Source organism: Vicugna pacos, chromosome 24, assembly GCF_048564905.1.
Source record: "Vicugna pacos chromosome 24, VicPac4, whole genome shotgun sequence".
NCBI classification, from domain to species: Eukaryota; Metazoa; Chordata; class Mammalia; order Artiodactyla; family Camelidae; genus Vicugna; species Vicugna pacos.
In genome coordinates, this window is record NC_133010.1 from 28,195,341 (window position 1) to 28,214,578 (window position 19,238).

Below are 19,238 nucleotides of genomic sequence, written 5' to 3' on the forward strand. Positions count from 1 at the left end.
CGTCGGGACGCGGGGTTCCGGCCCACGTGACCCGCGCCCCCGGAAGTGGCGTCACAGCGCGCGCGTGGCGCGGCGCCGCTTCCGCAAACAGAGTCTCCGGCGGCTGGACGGTGAGTGTGCGGTCGCCTCGCCGGCTGCGTGCCCTTTTGTGTGGCTGTGGCCGCCGGCGGGGAAGGGCGCTCCGACTGCTTGCCGTGCCGCGTCGGTGGGCGCTGCTGCTCCGAGAGGCCGGAGAGCGGCTGCGGGCCCGCCGGGCTGTCGGAGCCGGAGCGGCCGGCCGGGCGGCTCGGTGCGCCCTCGGGCCGAGGAGACCCGCCGCCGGCCGTGGAGCTGACCTGTGAGCCCGAGCCCCCGGCGCGGCGGGTCCCGGGAGACTCGAGGGTGACCGCGCGCAGGTCGCCGAGGTGCCGGTGCGGTCGTTTGTGCGCGCGCACGTCTGTCGGCTGTTCCTTCACCCGAGTCCTTCCCAATGGGTCCGCGGGGCAGGCAGCCCGCTTGCGTCGGGAGCTTGCTTCTTATTTCGCGTGGACTCTCGGCCTCAGACGTTCTTAGCCATATCTGGGTCCTTTGGAATTCTGTGTCGTTTATTCTGACCGAACTGTCTTTAGGACATCTCATTGGTGGAAATTTCACAGTTAAACATCAGTAAAACTTAATTATTTCCAAAACTAATTTTAGGTGTTACGTTTACGGCGAAAACTAATTATGGCTAAAGTCGGTAAATTACATGAGCTTATTTGAAATTAAAACCAATTTCTGTTTCCTTATTAGGAAATAAAAGGCAGAGAGGAGCAGATACTTGATAATTTGGTGGATACTTTTACTGGATGGTAATTTTAAGCAGTTATTCAGGAAATTACGTTTCTGGGTCATTTTCCCCCCTCTGTTTCTGTTCTTAGTGTTTGGGCACATGTTAGTATTTTTTTACCCCAAACCTTGGGTAGTGAAAGCTAATATTCCTAGAAACCCTTCTGGTTTAAAGTGATTTGGTTTTACCCATTCCATTAAGCAACTTTCTTACTCTGTTTTACTCAAACTATCCTAGTTTGCTCAGAAGACTACCCCCCCCCATATCCTTCAGGTTCTGAATTTGCTGAATCTCACTGGTTTTTAGGCTTTTGCTTTTTCTTATCCATTTGGTTTGACTAATACAGTCTAACGTTTTAATAGTGGCATATGAGCTGTAAACTTCTTGAAGACTAATTCACAGTGCTAATAAGCCTCTCTGCAGTAGGAGTTCACTAAATTTGTTGAATGGCTTAAAAAATTCCTGTCCAATAAATAGCTCACTTATTTCTTTCTCCCTCCCATTTTGCACATAGGCCTGAGAACATTTGAAAGAGACTAGATGGTCATTAAGTTGCAGGCTGGGTCTGGAGACTTCTTGTTCAGCTGTTTCTACTCTTCACTTCCGGCCTAACTCTGACGCCCATTACAAAGTAAGGGTTTCAGAGCTGTAGGCTCCCAGTTTCCTCTTGGTCTTGGTGCCCTTAGTGAGTCAGAGTTTTTTCAGTGTCCCTAGGCCAAGAGATTCCAGTTTCACTTACTAAGAAGAAGGTCCAAATAGTTTATTAAGTCCAGCCAATTTAATAAGTGTGTCCTAAAAACTTTATTTTTAAAAATAATACATAGATTGAAAGAAAAAATATTTGTGTTAAATTTTCAGTTAACCACAAGTGCGTGTTAATAGAACGTGTATGCCTGCTGAGTACTGTACATCTTAAGCCTTGAGATCAGATTTGACGTGGCCAACTTCATTACCTGCTTTACGCTGATTTTCTGTGCTACCACGAAAATCTCAGCTTCATAAAGTTCTGATGTCATTTAAAGGAATGTAGTGCAGTCTTCTCAGTTAAAACTATGCTCTACTTTAAGCAGCATGTATACCTTCTGGATGTCAGATACCACATTTCTCTTAAGTTTTAAAATACCCTGCTGTGCATGTATGTATGAGTTTGTTACAGTGCCCAGCACACGATTTGAGAACCGAGGCTGTGGAGTAAGATCAGGGTAGAAACGTAACCAGCTTCATTTGCCTGACTTCATTTGTCAGTTTTCATGCCAGTAGTGACTTCTGTGGATGATTGTAGAAGTGTTTGGGGATTATAATTAGTACTTCCACATTAACATTTTCAAAAATTCACGTGTGGTATATATCAATTAGTGTTGTTTTCAATATTCTCTAATGAGTTTTTTTTAAACTCCTAGTTGCTCACTGAAATGCTCATTTTTGGGTAAAACTGTTTTTGAGGTCTCAGCATCAGTGTTTACAAGTAATTCCAATTTTTGCCATTCCAGTTGTAGCTGATGAAGTTTTACCATCTATTTAAGTAATCAAAAATGGAAAATTCTGCAAACGCAGAGGAATGTGAAAAGGTCTCTCTTGAAGAGGCAAAAACAACAATAGATTCAGAAACAGAGTCTTCATTCAGCATTAAGGAAGACACGACCTCTCCTGGGACTGAGCTTTCCGAAAAGGCTCCCTCGTGTGGGCAGGTAGACACCCCAAGAAAGAGAAAAATAGAGTTTGAGGATGATCTTGTAAAGGAAAGTTCTAGTCGTGGGGAAGACACTTCATCCAAGAAGAGAAAACTTGGTGCTGAAATCACCCCCGAGGAAAAAGTTTCTGGTGATGATGAAGGCATTTCAAGGAAAACTGATGGATTTCCTCAAGATGAGCCTTCTCCTGGAGATGGCATTCAGAAACGGAGGAAAACAGAACCTGAGAATGTTCCTGAAAAGCAAAAAGTATGTTAAATGTATTTTCTTTTATTCATAATGGAATATGTAAAATTGAAATGTGGACCAGTTGTGAAATTATACTGTTTTTTTTAAACATAATTTAATAACTTAAGAATGTCCTATTTTTAATAGATATCCTCTTAAGGTAGAGTAGTGTTTTTAACTCTTGTAATTTAGTTGTTCTTATTTAGGTAAAGCTTCTGCTAATGAGATAATATTTATTATTATTTTGGAATTCTTATTTTATTAGAAACTTGAAAGGTAGTTTTGATAGTTTGCTTTTTCTTACTGTTTTCAAAAACTTGAGTACAAGGTCCAAATGATTTACTTTTTTTTTCTTTTAAATTGTGTGTTCATCTCTTTTTTTGTGTCTGAAGTAGTTGAGACTATCACTTAAAATGATACATTTCAAAATCATACCAAGATCTACATTTTCTTAATGTATTTCCTTAAACTGTGTTGTTTCCAACTGCTTAATTGGCAGTTATATATAATTTTAGCCAAGTCTGGCATTTAGTGGGGATATTGTAAAGCAACGGTTAGCAAGCAAATATTTTCATCTGGAAATACTGTATTGTGAAAGAATCTGAGGTGGAATCTGGATTACTTAGTGAATGAGTAAAATTCTGCCTTCAGCCTTCAGGAAGGAAGTGGCAGCTGAGCCAGGTGTTTGTGTTTGGTGGAACGTGAGTCCTTGTAAAATAGAGAGGAGCTTGTATTACAAACATAAGTTTTCACATGCTTACTATCAGTAGAACCTTTTTTCAACTGAAAATCTGAAACTTAAACCTAGATAAGGCCCTTTGGTTGAACAGGAAGTGGGGAATCTGAATCCCTTCACCTGCACTGACATTTTTGCAGAATGCTCAGGGTCTTAGATGCGGAGGACAGATTGAAACTTCCTGTCCAGGTATTTCTACTCTCAAATGACAGTGAATAGCTAATAACAGAAATCACTGATATTGAGCATGGCCTGTTGAGTTCTAATCTCTCTGTGTATGTTATCTCATTTAATGCTCACAAAAATTTTCTAATAATGGAATTAGTAAATTACTTCTATTTTATTCTCTTGTTGGGAGCGTCATCTGCTGGCTGACATTTATTGAACTGAATAAATCAGAACTCTGAAAGAGAAGTGATTTTGTTAAGACATTGACACCAAAATTATGAAAGATCAAGATGAAAATTTTAAATCAAAGATGCTTTTAAAAATAGGGAACAGGGGAAGACCCTACATCTGATTATAATTGGTGAGATTTCTATGGTTATGCCATTGCTTAATGAAGTACATCAATTTCAGTAGTATTTTGTCCATATGTGGGTCAGATGCTCTTTTGACTTGTTTCTGCCATGTTCAGCTTCTTAATGTTGTTCCATTCTCTTCTTGCCAGAACTTGGAAGAAGGACACAGCTCAGCAGTGGCTGCACACTACAATGAACTCCAGGAAGTTGGTTTGGAGAAACGAAGCCAGAGTCGAATTTTTTACCTAAGAAACTTTAATAATTGGATGAAGAGTGTCCTCATTGGTATGATTGTTTTTGATTTGTAGCTTGGAATTTTTAATTTCAGCTTATGTCTCATTTTTTTCTCCCTAAATGGTTAATCATACACCAAACTATGGGGTCTTTAGTTCCTATCCATTTAATCATCAAACCTTGGCTTTATAAAATTGGAGCAAAAACTAAAACTAGGCCTTCGAGAGAAACTCTTTTCATGTTTACTTTTGGTTGACTATGTAAGATGTTAATGAGTGTTTAATTGATACTAAATTGATCACTGAATCAGGCTTTCAGAACAGGGTGCTTTTATATTTAGATTTGAGGTTACCTAGTGCTTGCTGTTAAGTTGTCTGTTTTATTCTAGTAGTTTTGGAGCGATGATACATTGTTGTGTTAAATATTCAGGTTCCATTAGGTCAAGAAAGTGGCCATTGCCATGATTTTTTACCTCTAGGCCTTTAATGAGTTGGTGAAGGTCATGTGTGTTGATTGTCAATTGAACTTGTTTTTCTTGTATGGTGTCTGGAGAGAAAGAAAGTTTACATTGAGGACTGATGAAGACTTTCAACTTTTGAACAGCATTTTATCTATGAAAACTCACCTTTGAAGTTAAAATGAAAGTCAGTGGAGGAAATGTGATTCAGAATGTATATATCGCTTTATATTAAATAGCACATTAAATAGCCACATACCTGAGATTAAAGAATTTTTAAAAGCCAGTACATTCTGGGGGGGGGACAAGTTTACCTCAGTGGTAGAGTGCGTGCTTAGCATACATGAGATCCTGGGCTCAAACCCCAGTACCTCCATTAAAAAAGTAATGATAAAATAAAATTAAAAAATTAAAACCCAGTATATTTTGAAGTTTTTCACAAAAACGTTTTTTAAAAAAAAAAATTTTGGTTTGTGTTCTTGTTTTTTTTTTTAAAAGCCAACCTCAGGAAAAGTGAGAATGCTTTTGTAATTACACTGAGAAGAATAAAGTGTTAATTATGGCTACTTTTTGCTAGTTTTGATGATAATTTACTAATTTTTAAAGATAAATTATCCATTCTGAGAAGTGCTACGAGTGGAAACTAAGCTCGTTAGTTGGAACACATTTTAATACTTTCTGTCTCACTTTTGTTTTTAATACTCATTTTTTATTATAAAAATGATCATTTGCCTCTGCCACTTATCAGCCTGGGTAAATGAGTGAGTATCAGCTCTCTTTTTTTTGGTGGGGGGGTTTTTACTATTATGACATTTTTAGTCTATACTCTTAAGTAATCTTTGGACCCTGTTCCTAATTTCTTTTCAGTTTTTCTTCTTTCCTCATCGTCCTCAGGAATACAGAGAACTTACCATTTGGTATTTTTCCTGGTGTGTCATTTATTCATGTATTTATTCATTGAATAAATACTTCTGAGTTCAGCCATGTTTTTCATATTGTTAGTTGTATTATTTTTGCAAACAGAAAAACAGCTACGTTATACTGCGCCGACTTTATCTCTCGGCGTGTGCTTGGTACGCTCTCCTCCTGCAGCCACCCCAGCAGCGCTCTCCGTGGGCGCTCTGCTGCCTCTGCCTGTCTCTCTGGCCCGGTGGAATCAGTGTGCTCTGTGCCAAATTTCCCCAGTGGCTTTTTTCTTTCTCTTCTCAACCCCCATTCTTTGTCATTCATTTTCTCTTCTTTGTTGGTGCTTATAGCTTAGTAATAGTTGAGTACTATTCTTGAATGTGATAAAGATATCTTTTAATAATGTTTCATGAAGATTTCCCCTTACTTGTTTAGTTTTGTGTGGAAATAAGGAGATTTTTTAATTCTTACTGTTTTTCACTCTTTCCATGTTATTTTTTATGCTATTTTCTTAAGATTCATAGCAGAAAGTTAAATATGGAACACCTTTTTTTCTGTTGAAATTAACTTAAGATCCTATGGAGACTGCAAGGCAGAAGTATTTGCACAGAACTTTCTAGCAGTCACAATAGTACACACAGGAAATGAGCACTAAATTCAGAGCGACAAAGACAGGAAGAGGGGATCCAGGGTCAGGATTTTATCAGATTTCAGAACTGCTGTTTCAGTTGTCTGAAGTGTATTAATACGCCTTTAACTGATGTTTGAACCATTTGGCTCTTGAGGTATTTTGTATAATAAAATGAGGACCTACTGGTGTTATTCATTGGTTGTTAATGTGCTGTAGCAAATTCGGGTAGAAGATCCCATTTTTACTTCAGAGGTTTTATGATAGCAAAATTAAGAGGTATATATGGTTTTGTTTTTTAACTAGTTTTTGTATTTCTTTTGGGGCTAAGCTTGCCACCTTTTCTGAAAGTCAAGCACTCTTAGGGTCCCATAATTATTTTTGATAGTTGTGTTACAAGCTCAACACTTAGCTTTGAAAAGAGAACTACAAAACTAGGAGTAACTAGTCTTATCATGAACAAGTGTTGGGTGTTTTTGTTAATTAGAATTTTAAATGTGTGCTGTTTAATGTTGAATCAAATATCAGATTCTGAAAGTACCTTCCAAAAACCTGTCTTAGCTTCTAAAATCCCAGTCACAGACACTTTTATCTTTACAGCTGGAGTATTGAGTTTGAAATGTTCACCAAAAGTTATGAATTAATTGCATAAATGTATGTGTTTATATTACATGTCAGGCCAAAGTTAGTAGATTATTAGGGGTAACAGTTTGTGCTTTAGTGAAAATGGAGAAGAGATCATTTATTTTGACTATTTTTCTTTTTTAGGGGAATTTTTAGAAAAGGTGCGGCAGAAAAAAAAACGTGATATCACTGTTTTGGACCTGGGTTGTGGTAAAGGTGGAGATTTGCTCAAGTGGAAAAAGGGAAGAATTGACAAGCTGGTTTGCACTGGTAAGATAAGATAATGGCGTGGGAAAGGGTAGTTTTTGGTCAGTCAGGTGAACAGAAAATAAGAAAGATCTCACTGACACACGCTAAAAATTACGACAGGATATCAGGGGGCTGCACACGAGATGGGTGTTGTCTAAAATGAGTTAAGAGATTTTCGCCGATGGTGTTAAAACCAAAGATGGAGTCATATCTAAAGCACAAACTTGAAAAGGCTCTTCCTGGTCAAAGACAGCACAGTTTCTTCATCAAAAACAGTGATTACAGTGGATTGAAACACATGAAAAAAAGGAAAAAAATTTCATTGTTCACCCTTGGAGGGAACCAGGAAACTTTTTCATTATTCTGAAATTCAGAAATTCAGATGTCGGTATTCCAAGGTAACCAAGTGATTGTGAAGAGAAATTCCTCTTTATTGAAAAATCATAATGAATAATTGTTCTGCCCTTGATGAAACAGCACATGAGCAACAGTCATGGAAAGATGCTAGAGCAGTTAGGTGAAAGGTTGGTGGGACTGAACAGAATGAATCAGGTGCCTGAACCTGCTGCTAGGTCCCCACCCTGAGGGACAGGCTCGCGGCTCGCCCTTCCCTGGGTGAGGACTGAGGGAAGGGGACGGCAACACCTGGGAAGCAGGAGGGCCTAAGGTGGCACTTCTCCAATGTTTTGGTTTTATGACCACAGTACACTCTTAACAATGGTTGAGGACCCCAGAAAGCTTTTGTGTATGTGGTTATAGCTAGTGATTATAGAAAATAAAACTGAGAATTTAAAAAATACTTTAAATTCATCACAAATAAAAGGTAGTGAGAAGACTGGCATTGTAAAAGTATTTTTGCAGATTCCTTTAGAGTCTGGAATAATGGAAGACAGCCAGATTCTTACACCTGTTTCTGCTTTCAGGATGTTGTGATGAGTTATTTCATTTGGTAAGTAGTTGTGAAATGGAGTATTTTAGGAGCCTTTTCAGATAATTGAGGATACTCATCTTCAATACTTCATCAGAATCTGGCAAGTGGTAGTTCCTTAAAGGTTAGTTACAGTGTGGAATCCGAAACCATACTGATGAAGTTCCATATTCTGTCCTATTTAAATCTGTGGTCCAACTTGCACTTTGAATGGATCTTTAGTCCTGCAAGATTTTGTAATATTTGGAAAATAATGTTCTCTAAAGTTATTCAGATCCTCTAAATGTTGACATCACAAAATCACATTTGTTTACTGTCACCTTCAATCAGAAACGTCTTAGGTATTAGTTAAGCTGACATTCAGCTCATGGTGGTAGATAAAAGTTTTTTAAAATTGTAATTTTCACTTGAAAGCTCAAACTTATCATTAGTAACATACCCTGTCCGTTGTTTTCATGAAGTGGCAGGCTCGCTTTCTTCATTTTCAAGAAAGTGTCTGCCAGATCACCACGTCTGTGCAGACAGTGTGTCTGCAGTTCTGTCAAGTGAAGGGTGGCCGGTGCAGCTCACCACGCAGTCACCCCAGCCCCGTCAGACTTCATCACATAGCAGAAATGTTTTGTTGTTTTACATTTCATCACACAGAATATTACAAATCAAAGATTTAATAAAATTAATTGTTGCTGCTTTATCAAGGGCATTCTTAAAGGAAATTGCCCTTTTTTCTCTGCTGGTTTCTAGTGGTAGAAGATAAGTCATGTGTGACCAGTACCATTGGTGCTCCTCCTGTCTTGTGTCCATGATGGGGTGATCAGAGGTGCGCGTCTCAGCGCTGGGAAAGGGGAAGTAACGTTTTACTAAGAAAATGTGGAAAGCTGAGTGTATAGGGTTAGGTTTTTATAATTCAAATTGGACTCTAAACTTTCTGCTTTTAACTTTGAATAAGGATTTTGAAATCATGATACAACTTCTCTGTTGTCAATACCTATGGAGAAAGCTTTTAATTCCTTGTGAAAAATAATAGGGCATTTACACTGGCATAAAAGACTTTCTTCTCTTTTGTTTGGAAGGAAATAGAGCCATTTTGCTTTCCTAAGGCTAGATTCTGCACCAGTTTACCAGTTAACGTTTAGATTTGTGCCGTCTTAGCATTTACCTTTCACCTCTGTTGGTTACCCCTCTTCTAGACATTGCTGACGTGTCTGTCAAGCAGTGTCAGCAGCGGTATGAGGACATGAGAAGCCGTTGTCGTGACAGTGAATATATTTTCAATGCAGAATTTATAACTGCTGACTGTTCAAAGGTACGGATTTTTTAATTTGTCAATTTATTTTTTATATTTTTAGTTTGGGTAAATGATTTATTTTAAAACATTAAAAATCTTCAGACATGGATTTTCAGTTTTAACTGGAAATTCTATTAATGATAAATTTCCTTAAATGACCCATTGAGTACTTCTGGGATTTTTAGCTTTTAATAGTTTTAATTTCGGAAATCATTTGTTGCTTTTCTGTTTGGACGAGATTTATTTTCTAGTATTTTGAAATAGATCTGAACTTACATTTTATTCGATCACTTTGTAATCTATTTGGGTAGTTTCCCAACATGTCAGAGTCTTTTGGTCCCACCTCCCACTTGTTTCCGAGTATCTAACAGCTGCGAAGTTCAGGAGCTGCAGAGGCTCAGGTGCGGTGAAAGCCCCCCGAGCTCTGTCCTTCTCGCCTGACTTGGCAGCTCGTTAAACTACTGCAGATGCCTTTAATCCTGTTCACTTTATTTGCAGTCCTGAAACTGGAAAGGAGAAGTGGTAGTATACATCCAGAAAGTTGGAAACCATTAGAAACACTTTTTCACTTTTTAAAAAGAGGCCCAAAGGCCAGCTTCGTGTTTTTGTTTTTAACCCGTTATTGTTCAAAATTATTTCACTTTAATTTTCAAGTAAAGCCAATTAAAGGATTGGCTCCTTTAAATGTCGTATTTAATTAATGTATTTTTAAGCATGATTTCAGAGTCTGTAGTTCTTAAAATTACTATGAAAATAGGAATCAAATTCTATTGAACCAGAAAGAAAGAACGATCTTTCACGACCCTTGCGGTTACACAGTGAGAGGGGTAGGCTGTTGGGAGGACACATCTGCTTTTATTTTGAGGGCCCTAATTCCAAAAATTAATTTACTAGGAAGTTTTTATGTTACCACCAACTTCAAAAATCTTGACCTATTTTAATTTGTTCCAGGAACTTTTGGCTGATAAATTTTGTGACCCAGGAATGCACTTTGACATCTGCAGTTGTCAGTTTGTCTGCCATTACTCGTTTGAGTCCTACGAACAGGCAGATGTCATGCTTAGAAACGCGTGTGAGAGACTGAACCCGGGAGGCTATTTCATTGGTACCACTCCCAATGGCTTTGAATTGATGTGAGTACTTTTAAATATATTGTGGCTTATAAAGTACTCAGAATTAAGCTTATTGAAGAGTAGCAAATATTTATCAGAAATAGTTTATAAAACATACCATGTTGCTCTTACAAGGGCTGAGCACTTTGATGATATATTTGAGTAGATACTCAGATTTTTAAGTTCAGGAGTCAAATTTACAGATGAACATTTAAATCATCTCTCTAAGTCAGAGACTGATGCTACATCAAGTCAAAAAGCCAGAGGTTTTCTTGCTAGACAGACTCCAAGTCATATACGAGGTGCTGAGACTTAACTAGCTGTCATGATAGTGAAACTGCTTCCAGCCTGATTTTATTAGTGAGATCGTTAATGATCTTTTAGTGCATTGCTGCTGCTGCTTTTTTTTTTTTAATTTATGTTTTATGGTTTTGGTTTTTTTTTTTTTTTTTGGTTGGGGGGAGGTGGGGGGAGGTAAGTAGGTTTATTTATTTATTTATTCTTAGAGCATATACCAGGGCTTGAACCCGAGACCTCATGCATGCTAAGCATGTGTTCTACCACTTGAGCTATACCCACCATTTTGTTTTTTAAATTTAAAAAAATTTTTTTTTTTTAGTTTTATTGTATTGCTTCTTAAAAGTAGCTAAAAATCCAATTAAAAGCCAATGGAGTGTCTTTATGAAATTGTGTCATGTATTTTTACAATATGTTTAATCTGATCAGAACAAGTTTGACCTAATAACAAGTTTAATCTTTTTGTTTTGGTTTGGGGATAACCTTTATAGAAGGCGCCTTGAAGCTTCAGAAACAGAATCATTCGGAAATGAAATATACACGGTGAAATTTCAGAAGAAAGGGGATTATCCTTTATTTGGCTGCAAATACGACTTCAACTTGGAAGGTGTTGTGGATGTCCCTGAATTCTTGGTCTATTTTCCATTGCTAAATGAGTAAGAATGTCATTAATCTGTTACTATTCTCTGTTTGCCCTAAGAGAGAAGGAAAGTCAGTATTTCTCTTCGTTTCTTATTTGAAATGTGCTCCGTAGAAGTTTAGCGTTGTTTGAATAAAAAGACTAACCTCGGGTGGGCTTGGGGCCGTCGGTCTCTCAGAGCCTTGCTCGGGTAGTTTCCTTTCTTCCTGGAATTACTTTATCCTGCAGGTGAGAAAGGGAGCCTGTTGCCTTCAGCTTGCGCAGAAAATAACTGACACTGCAAATAGCAAAAGATGTTTTCCAATTACCTGCTGGTGACTTTGAACAAATCTTCCCAAAGTGAATGCCTTCCTTTAGACAGGAAGAGCTGTTGAAAGTTGTTTTATTTTCACTGCATAATAAATTCCTGATTGAGGAACTCCCGCACCTGAATTCCTAGGGTTCCTGGCAAACCGCAGGCACAGGGCAGGCTGGGGTTTCAGGCTTCATTAGGTAAGGCCCCAAGTCCCCCTAATGGGGTCAGTGGGAAAGGCTGCCTAAATGTAGTTGACACAGCTGGCTGAACTGCATTTCCTGCTTTTTGAAAAAAACAAAAGTCTTTTATAAATTGAGGAAAAAAGAAGAGCTTTAATCTTTGCTTCCTTTTTGGTGGTGACTATTTGAATTGTGTTTCAACCTGTAAAATTATGGGTATAGGGTTTTCAGGAATTTACAGTAGACAAAAATTTTGTGCAGTAATATAAGAAGATTAAATGGCATGGGACTAAACATGGAAAATATTATGCACAACTTATAAACTATAAAATTTGATAATTGACATCACATTTTCCTTAAAATTAGCAAACTTTTGACATATTATTTGTTCAAAGTTTAACTTCAACTTTGTGAAAGAAGAAATTAAATATTTTTAGTATGTTTTATATGTTTGTTTGTTACCTTAATGTTTTGGTTGTCATAGTTGGTGATCTGAGTATACCCCCAAGAGATAAAGAGTAAAATGAAAGGTATTTTCCTTAATGCTAAGCAAGCTCTAGCAGTCTTTTCTGCTTGGATTGCCTAATGAGGATAAGCATAAAGTCATAAGTCATCACTTTAATATCTAAGTTTTTAAAAATTACTGAAACAGGTATTCATTCAGGGGATAGAATCTGAAAATGCAGAGAGATTTTGAATTGCCCTTTGGCCGTTTCATTAAGAAACTGAACAAAAATATAAGTAGTTTTTATATGGCAAGTTTATTCACATTGTCAAATTGAGTTTCGGTTCTTTTGTAATTGTATTTCTTTGGTGTAAAACTCAGTTTCATGGCTTACTTTTGGATTTGGATATTTGGATAGAAAATGAACTGCCTAGGATAGAAGAGATATATCTTTGTTAATGTCTTTCCAAGGAGGACAAATGCAAATTACAGGGACTCCTGCCTTACACGTGCCTCTTACATACAAATCTGCGTGGCCCTCAAGTGTCTCTCACCTGTCCCTTCGTCTGTCACCTCACATGTCCTCCTGCGTACCTTTTCAGGGTATTTTTTTCCCTTTCTTCCTCTCCTCCTCTACCTGCTGCCTGAGGTCATCCCTGGGCTCCCCTGTGTCGTCTACAGATCATAGTAATAAATTCTGCAAATGGCACTGGAGGGGAGGCGGGGAAACTTTCACAGGGAGACCTGATGTAATTGAGGATTTAAGGAAGCCACCTGGGAAGAGTGATGATGAAGTCAGCATCTAAAGGATGACTGGTCTGCCAGCTGGAGATGGGAAGGGGGGATGTTCCACGCCTAAAGCACGGTATATGTGGAGGCCCTGAAGTGGGACAGAGCTTGGCTCGTTCAAGACACTGAAAGAGAGCCCTTGTGCCTAGGCCTTGAGGAGTCAGGGCCCACGTGGCTCCAGATGAGGCAGCTTACCTGGAGTGAAGGCGCTGGATGTGCCCTTGGGGCTGGAGAGCCAGTGAAGAGCAGAGGGGGAGGTGACGCGCGCACTTGGAAAGCACGGTTGGCTGCAGTCAGGAAGTTGGTTGCGGGAGGCAGGAGTAGAACAGGGAGGCCAGCGAAGCAAAGCAGCTGCCTGGGAAGGCGACGGGCAGGACGGTGGCCAGCGAAGGGTCGGGGGCTTGTTGGAGTGCGCTTCACGGTGAGTGGGGCGGACGTGGCAGCCTGCTGAGCGTGGTGGGCACGGGAGTCAGAGAGCCTGCCTGGACGATGCTGAGTTTCTGGCGTGAATCCCTAGGTGGGTTTACTGAAACGGCAGAGGTTGGTGGGAGAACAGGCTGGCGGGTTTGGCCCCGAATGCGGAGACAGTCCTGGGGGAGATCCAGGAAGCAGGGCAGTGAGGGGGGTGTCAGGGAGTGACGGCGGGCAGGGCCCTGGGCCACACTCTTCAGAACCCGAACGTTTGGAAGTTGGTGGAAGAAACCTGCCAAACAGGCTGTGAAGAAGCAGCCCAAGATGTGGGATAAAAACGTGTTTCTTACCTGCGAATCCGAGAGATGAAAGAATGTCTTAGGAAATCGGCAGCTTTTTCCAGTGTCACCGTGAGGAATCAAGCTAAGTAAAGTGGAATGGGTAGAGAAGTGCTCCTGCCGCCTGTCTCCCCACCTCACAGCCTTTCATTCCACTTCCGGGCCTGTCTGTCACGTCAGTCATGTTCCCCGCGGCCCTGTGAGACTCAGGACACACGACCCTGCGGGCTGATCCCTGGGATGTTGCTCTTCACTGGTTTTGCATTGCTCTGTTGTGAACTCATACAGGTTTTTAGTTAAACCCCAAAGATGTAGCTGTTGTGTGAGGAATTACAAATCTTTTGGAAGCCTTATCATTAAATAATCTTTCTTGGACAGAATGGCGAAGAAGTACAATATGAAACTAGTCTACAAGAAAACATTTCGGGAATTCTATGAAGAAAAAATTAAGAACAATGAAAACAGAATGTTGTTAAAACGAATGCAGGCCTTAGAGGTGAGTATTTAGGAAAGGTGTAAAGAATCCCAGGTCATAATAAAGTGGTTTATTCTACTTTCTAGAAATTGCTGCTTTACAGTGGGGTTTCTCAGCCTCAGGACCGTTGGCATTTGGGGCTGGACAGTTTGTTGGTGGGGCTGCTCTGGGCACTTAGCATGTGCAGCAGCACTCTGGCCTCTACCCATGAATCTGAACCCTAATCACTTTTTAACACTGCAAGCAAGTTTCTTAATTTCTAATGTCTGAGCTTACTGTAGGATACTTATAAAGAAAGGGGAAAAGAAGATAGTAAAGTAGACATTCCTGGATCATTTTCTTAAAAATTCTTCAGGAAGACATCTAAAGTGGTTCCTTACTAGCTGGTTTGTTGTAAAAGAAAAGGAATTGAAAGAATATATAAACTGGTCCTCACAGTGTGACTGCTGCGTCCACCACCCACACTGAAAATAGAGTCAGAGGTTTATGTGCCTAGGCAGGTTAAGGTCGTGGCCAGAAGCCTGTGCCTGGTACTAAGATGCACCCACGACGTGGCTGCTGTACCCACCAGCCGTGTTGAAACGAGTGACTCATTTGTATTATTCTAGTTGCTGTTGAAACTTCCACGGCTATTGGGTCACCATCATGTTCAGATGACTGTTTGGCTCTTCGTAATAACTTCATTCAGCTTTGAATTGTAACAGAAAAGGCCTCTGACCAGAGTCAGAGAGACAGTGGTTGTGGTGGCGGTTAAGGGCGCCGGTCAGGCCAGGTGCACGCTCCCCGTCTGCTCAGCGTTGACCTCAGCAGCCGCTTTGTTCAGAGAGGGTGATCCCTTTCACTCCTTTTTTCCCCTATTTCAAATGTATGTATAGTTTGTACTCCTGAAGTAATACTTAGAGATACTGTCTTAATTGTTTTATTCCAGTGATTTGATGTGTTTAATTCTGAGCCGTGAATTTCATTGTAACGTCTCAGCTGGGAATTTCACTTGCTTCCTTCCCTAGCCATATCCTGCAAATGAGAATTCCAGACTTGCCTCTGAGAAGGTGGGTGACTATGAACATGCAGAGCAGTACGTGAAGAACAGTCAAGTAAGGTTACCTTTGGTAAGTTTTCACTTTTAAACATGTTTTACAGAAGATGGAAACTTAGGAAAGTATTTCGCTGGTTTACAGCATTGGGTTCACTGAGTCACAGATCCGTCACACGTCAGTCTGTTCCCCCTAAGTTACGATGACATCTTAGAACGGTAGGATGTAGGATAAGATGTACTCTGATGAGCTGGGAACGGAGTGCTGCGTCTGAGGCAGCAAGGGTGGGGAGAGCTACGGGCTCGTCTGAGGGTTGTCTTGTGCTGCTGCTCCTTAGTGGAGACGCTGCCGACTCCTGTTGTCCCACGGGTAAAATCAAGGCTTCACGAACGTAGTACCACGAACGCAGCACTAGCGCAGTGATATTAGCCGTAGCTGTGACTGTATAATCAATAGAAATTACAGATACTCCCGTAACACACCTTCTGCTGACATCTTAGAGTGTAGTTCACATTGATCACTTCAGAATTACGTGATTTAGTAGATTTGCCGCTATATCTTATTACTCAGTGCCTTTGCAAAGTAGTATGTATATTACTAAATATAATTTCCTTTGCGTGATACATACTTTTATTTTGTGATTTCCTTTATAAAAGCATAAAAATCTTACTCCCTCTTGCAGTGTTATTTGATGTTTTAAGATAGGCCTTTTTATTTTTCATTTTCCAAGTTAAAAATGTAAGATGGTTACCTTTTCCAGTTACACATACACATGGATACCCTCTTTACACAAGTTCACTCTTTGAGAATCAGTGGTTTAGAGAATATGGCAGGAGGGCAGAAGTGGTGAGAGGACACTGAAGGTTAATTTCATTGCATTCTTCGTATGTTCAGACCACAGTAACAGTAAGCCCTATGCGTGTTCCCACTGAAGTCAGGGTTACGTGGACGCCTCTGTGCATCACGGAGAAGTGAGCGTGCGTGTAATCCCAGATTCAGTCTGAAATTCTCTTTTTTTAATTTTAGGGAACCTTAAGTAGATCAGAATGGGAAGCTACAAGTGAGTATATCACCATTGTAGACTGACATTTTCAAAGATGGTTTCAGAGTGATTGTTAAAATCTGAAAACTTGAGCCTTTTTCTGACACAGGTTGTGTGGGGAGAGTATGTGTCCACAAAACCCCTGTATGTGCCTGATTCCCCCCTTATCCTGCACAGCTGTTTAGAGCCGAGAAAAACATACGCAAGGATGTTCCTTAACATGCACTTGGAGCGTACTTACACGCTCTTGTTGCCTGCTTGTCGGTACGGAGTCATCTGCACCTGGTACCTTTACCTCATGTTTCTGTTGGAAATCCTGGCTTAGGGAACACTTCCATGTATTTTATTTGGTTCTGGCCTCTCTGATGTTGACAGTAAAGGCATTGTAACTGCTAGAACATTGAACGAAGCAGCAGTGAGCAGGATGTTTAGAAGGCTGTTTCACTGGGAACGACCGTGGTGTGGAGACGTTTTGCAGGGAGGTGCCTGTCTCTGGATGAGAAGTCAGAGGCCTGGCCAATCTGTGAGGTGCAGTGGAAATGGATGTTGGGAAGTGAGTCCCCTCCCCCTCCTCTTTCCTCCCCCCTCCCCTTCCCTCCCCTTCTCTCCCCTCCCTCCCCCTCTCCTTCCTCCTCTGTTCCCCCTCCCTCCCTCTCTTCCTCCCTCCCTCCCCTTCTCTCCCCTTCCCCCTCCCCACTCCTTCCCCCTCTCCTTCCCCTCCCCCTCTCCCCTTCCGCCTCCCTCTCTCCGCTCCTTCCTCCTCTCCTTCCTGTTCTCTCCTTCCCCTTCCCCCTCGTCCTCCGCTCCCCCCACCCCTCTCTAACCTGAGGCCATGGAGGGCTCCATGGGCTGCTGCCACAGTCCAGAAGCCACGTCTTAACTTCTGGTCTGGGCGGCAAGCTTGTGTTACCAGAGCCTGCTTTCCTCTGAGGATGCTTTAAATGTGAGAGGAAAGAGGACTGTTGCTAATTTGCTTCTGGAAGTGGTTCCGGATTTACTTGATTAAATCCCAGTCGAGGTGCTGACACAGAAGGTGTATGTAACGAGTGAGACTCCCAGAGTTTTTGAGTTAGAAAGGAGAGGAAGGTAGTCATTGCTAATCTGGAATCACACTGCATCTTGGTGGTTTTGCATGACCCTGGATGAGTGCAGGGTAGGATTGCAGGCTCCCTGCAATAGGTGTAGACCTTGGGTGTCTGTGATGGGTTTGGCAGGGTGGGGCAGCAAAAGGACAGCGTGACGTGCGGGGTGAGCTTAGGGCTGCTGGCCTGGCCTGGGTCTCAGGACTCGGTCGTGAGGCTGGGGCTGCGTGCGTCCCACCTTGGAGAAGAATCTTCACGTGGATGGTCACCCTGCCGATTTCTGCCCACCTGCCTGTTCTCCTGCTGCGTTTCATTCCTCCTGAAAGACTCGGACCTGAGGAGATAAGGAGCCAAGAAAAGCACGACCAGAGTAATGGCTGAGAGTGCTGTGGTGCTCCTGCCGAGGTTGGGCTGGATGGACAGAAAGCTCAAGGCTGGCCTGCGGCCTGCTGTCCTCTGTCCCCTGTTCATGTTACCCCGAGGAGGTAGGGTTCCTCACAGTATGGTCTCTTGCTCTGACTTGCTGGCTGAGTGTCTGAGCAGATGCCCTGAACATCCTCGTGGTGTTTTGAGGACTTGTCATCTTTTCTTGTGTTTTCTTAACCACAAAAGCTGTTGGTTTCCTATCAGCAGAACCTCAGTGTGTCCACAGTGGGGAACCGGAGGTGCATTTAGACCTCTTTGAGTGGACACACCTCAGAGCACGAAGTCTGACGTAAGGGAGAGTACTCTGGGGGCTGGGGATGTGGTGTCGCCGAGCACCAGCTGTCCTGCGGCTTTTGACTCGCTCTCCTTGCCGGGCCCTACAGCAGCAGTTGGGAATTGGATGGACTTTAACATGCACGTTACATACGCTCCTTCCAATTCTTACTCATTTGGGGGGGGGGTTAGAAAAATTTGAGAATACTCCTACATTCACAGCAGTGCAGTTATTCCAGGTGGAAAGAATTCAGTCGTAAGGGTTTCATTTTCATATTCTTTGCTTTTATACTTAAATTTTTTTTCTCAAACTGTTGGTAGAGATATTTAGAGCTGTTGAATTGGTTTTCTCAGGGTTGTGATGCTGCTGAGTGTTACAGTAAGTGGATATTTGTTTTTAAGTAAATAGATATGATCCTATATTTGCTTAAATATGACTCAAAAAGTTGAACTCTTAGAAATAATGGGATTTTTTTTCCTCTTCAAAAGGTGTTTGTGGGGAGGGTGGAGCTCGGTGGTAAAGCACATGCTTAGCATGCACAAGGTCCTTGGTTCAGTCCCTGGTACCTCCATCAAAGAAAAAAAAGAAAAAAAGCTGCTTGAGAATTTTCACCAAGTTATGAAAAAGCCTGAGATTGTTGCCCTGAGGGTGTGAGAAACCAACCTCTAATTTTTATTTATTTTCTTTTTAGGCATTTACTTGGTTTTTGCATTTGAGAAGCAGCAGTGAGCACGCACGCACACGGTGGTACCAGAGCAGCCGTGTCCGTCTTGCACAGATTTGGGTGGTCCACCTGCACGGATCTGACAGCCGTGTTCGCCTTGGTTCTCGGTGTGCAGGGTGCTGCTGGAAACAGTGTATAAATCCGACATTTGCTGTCTGTGACAGATAAACTGTGTGTGTGTATATAAGAGTGAGTCGGGACCTTTGTCTTTAAAAATCTATTTTTAAGTAATGTTCTAAGAATTCCATTTGCTGCCACTATCTTAGCTCATAAAAATTATAAAATGACTCTTGAAAGCCACTGAGTTCTTTCCCCAGGCTCTGCTTTGCTCAGTGTTTATTCACAGTGTTAAATTGGTTGCGGCTGCAGAACTGCTGAGG

General features: G+C 41.3%; 1 protein-coding gene across 2 annotated transcripts; it reads left to right on the top strand.

Moving 5' to 3' along the window:
- The first annotated feature begins 9 nt into the window (after positions 1-9).
- Positions 10-19,158, top strand: RNMT (RNA guanine-7 methyltransferase). Of its 2 annotated transcripts, none has more exons than XM_006213600.4 (11): positions 10-110; positions 2,299-2,748; positions 4,134-4,269; positions 6,978-7,103; positions 9,198-9,313; positions 10,247-10,428; positions 11,196-11,360; positions 14,180-14,297; positions 15,284-15,385; positions 16,337-16,370; positions 18,826-19,158. In XM_006213600.4, the coding sequence occupies exons 2-11, from the start codon at positions 2,341-2,343 to the stop codon at positions 18,861-18,863; spliced, it is 1,425 nt and encodes a 474-aa protein (XP_006213662.1). In that variant the 5' UTR covers positions 10-110; positions 2,299-2,340; the 3' UTR covers positions 18,864-19,158. The 2 variants fall into 2 exon arrangements, with proteins under 2 accessions (XP_006213662.1, XP_072805456.1); XM_072949355.1 differs by lacking the exons at positions 10-110; positions 16,337-16,370 and adding exons at positions 772-830; positions 1,323-1,439.
- Positions 19,159-19,238: the final 80 nt, after the last annotated feature.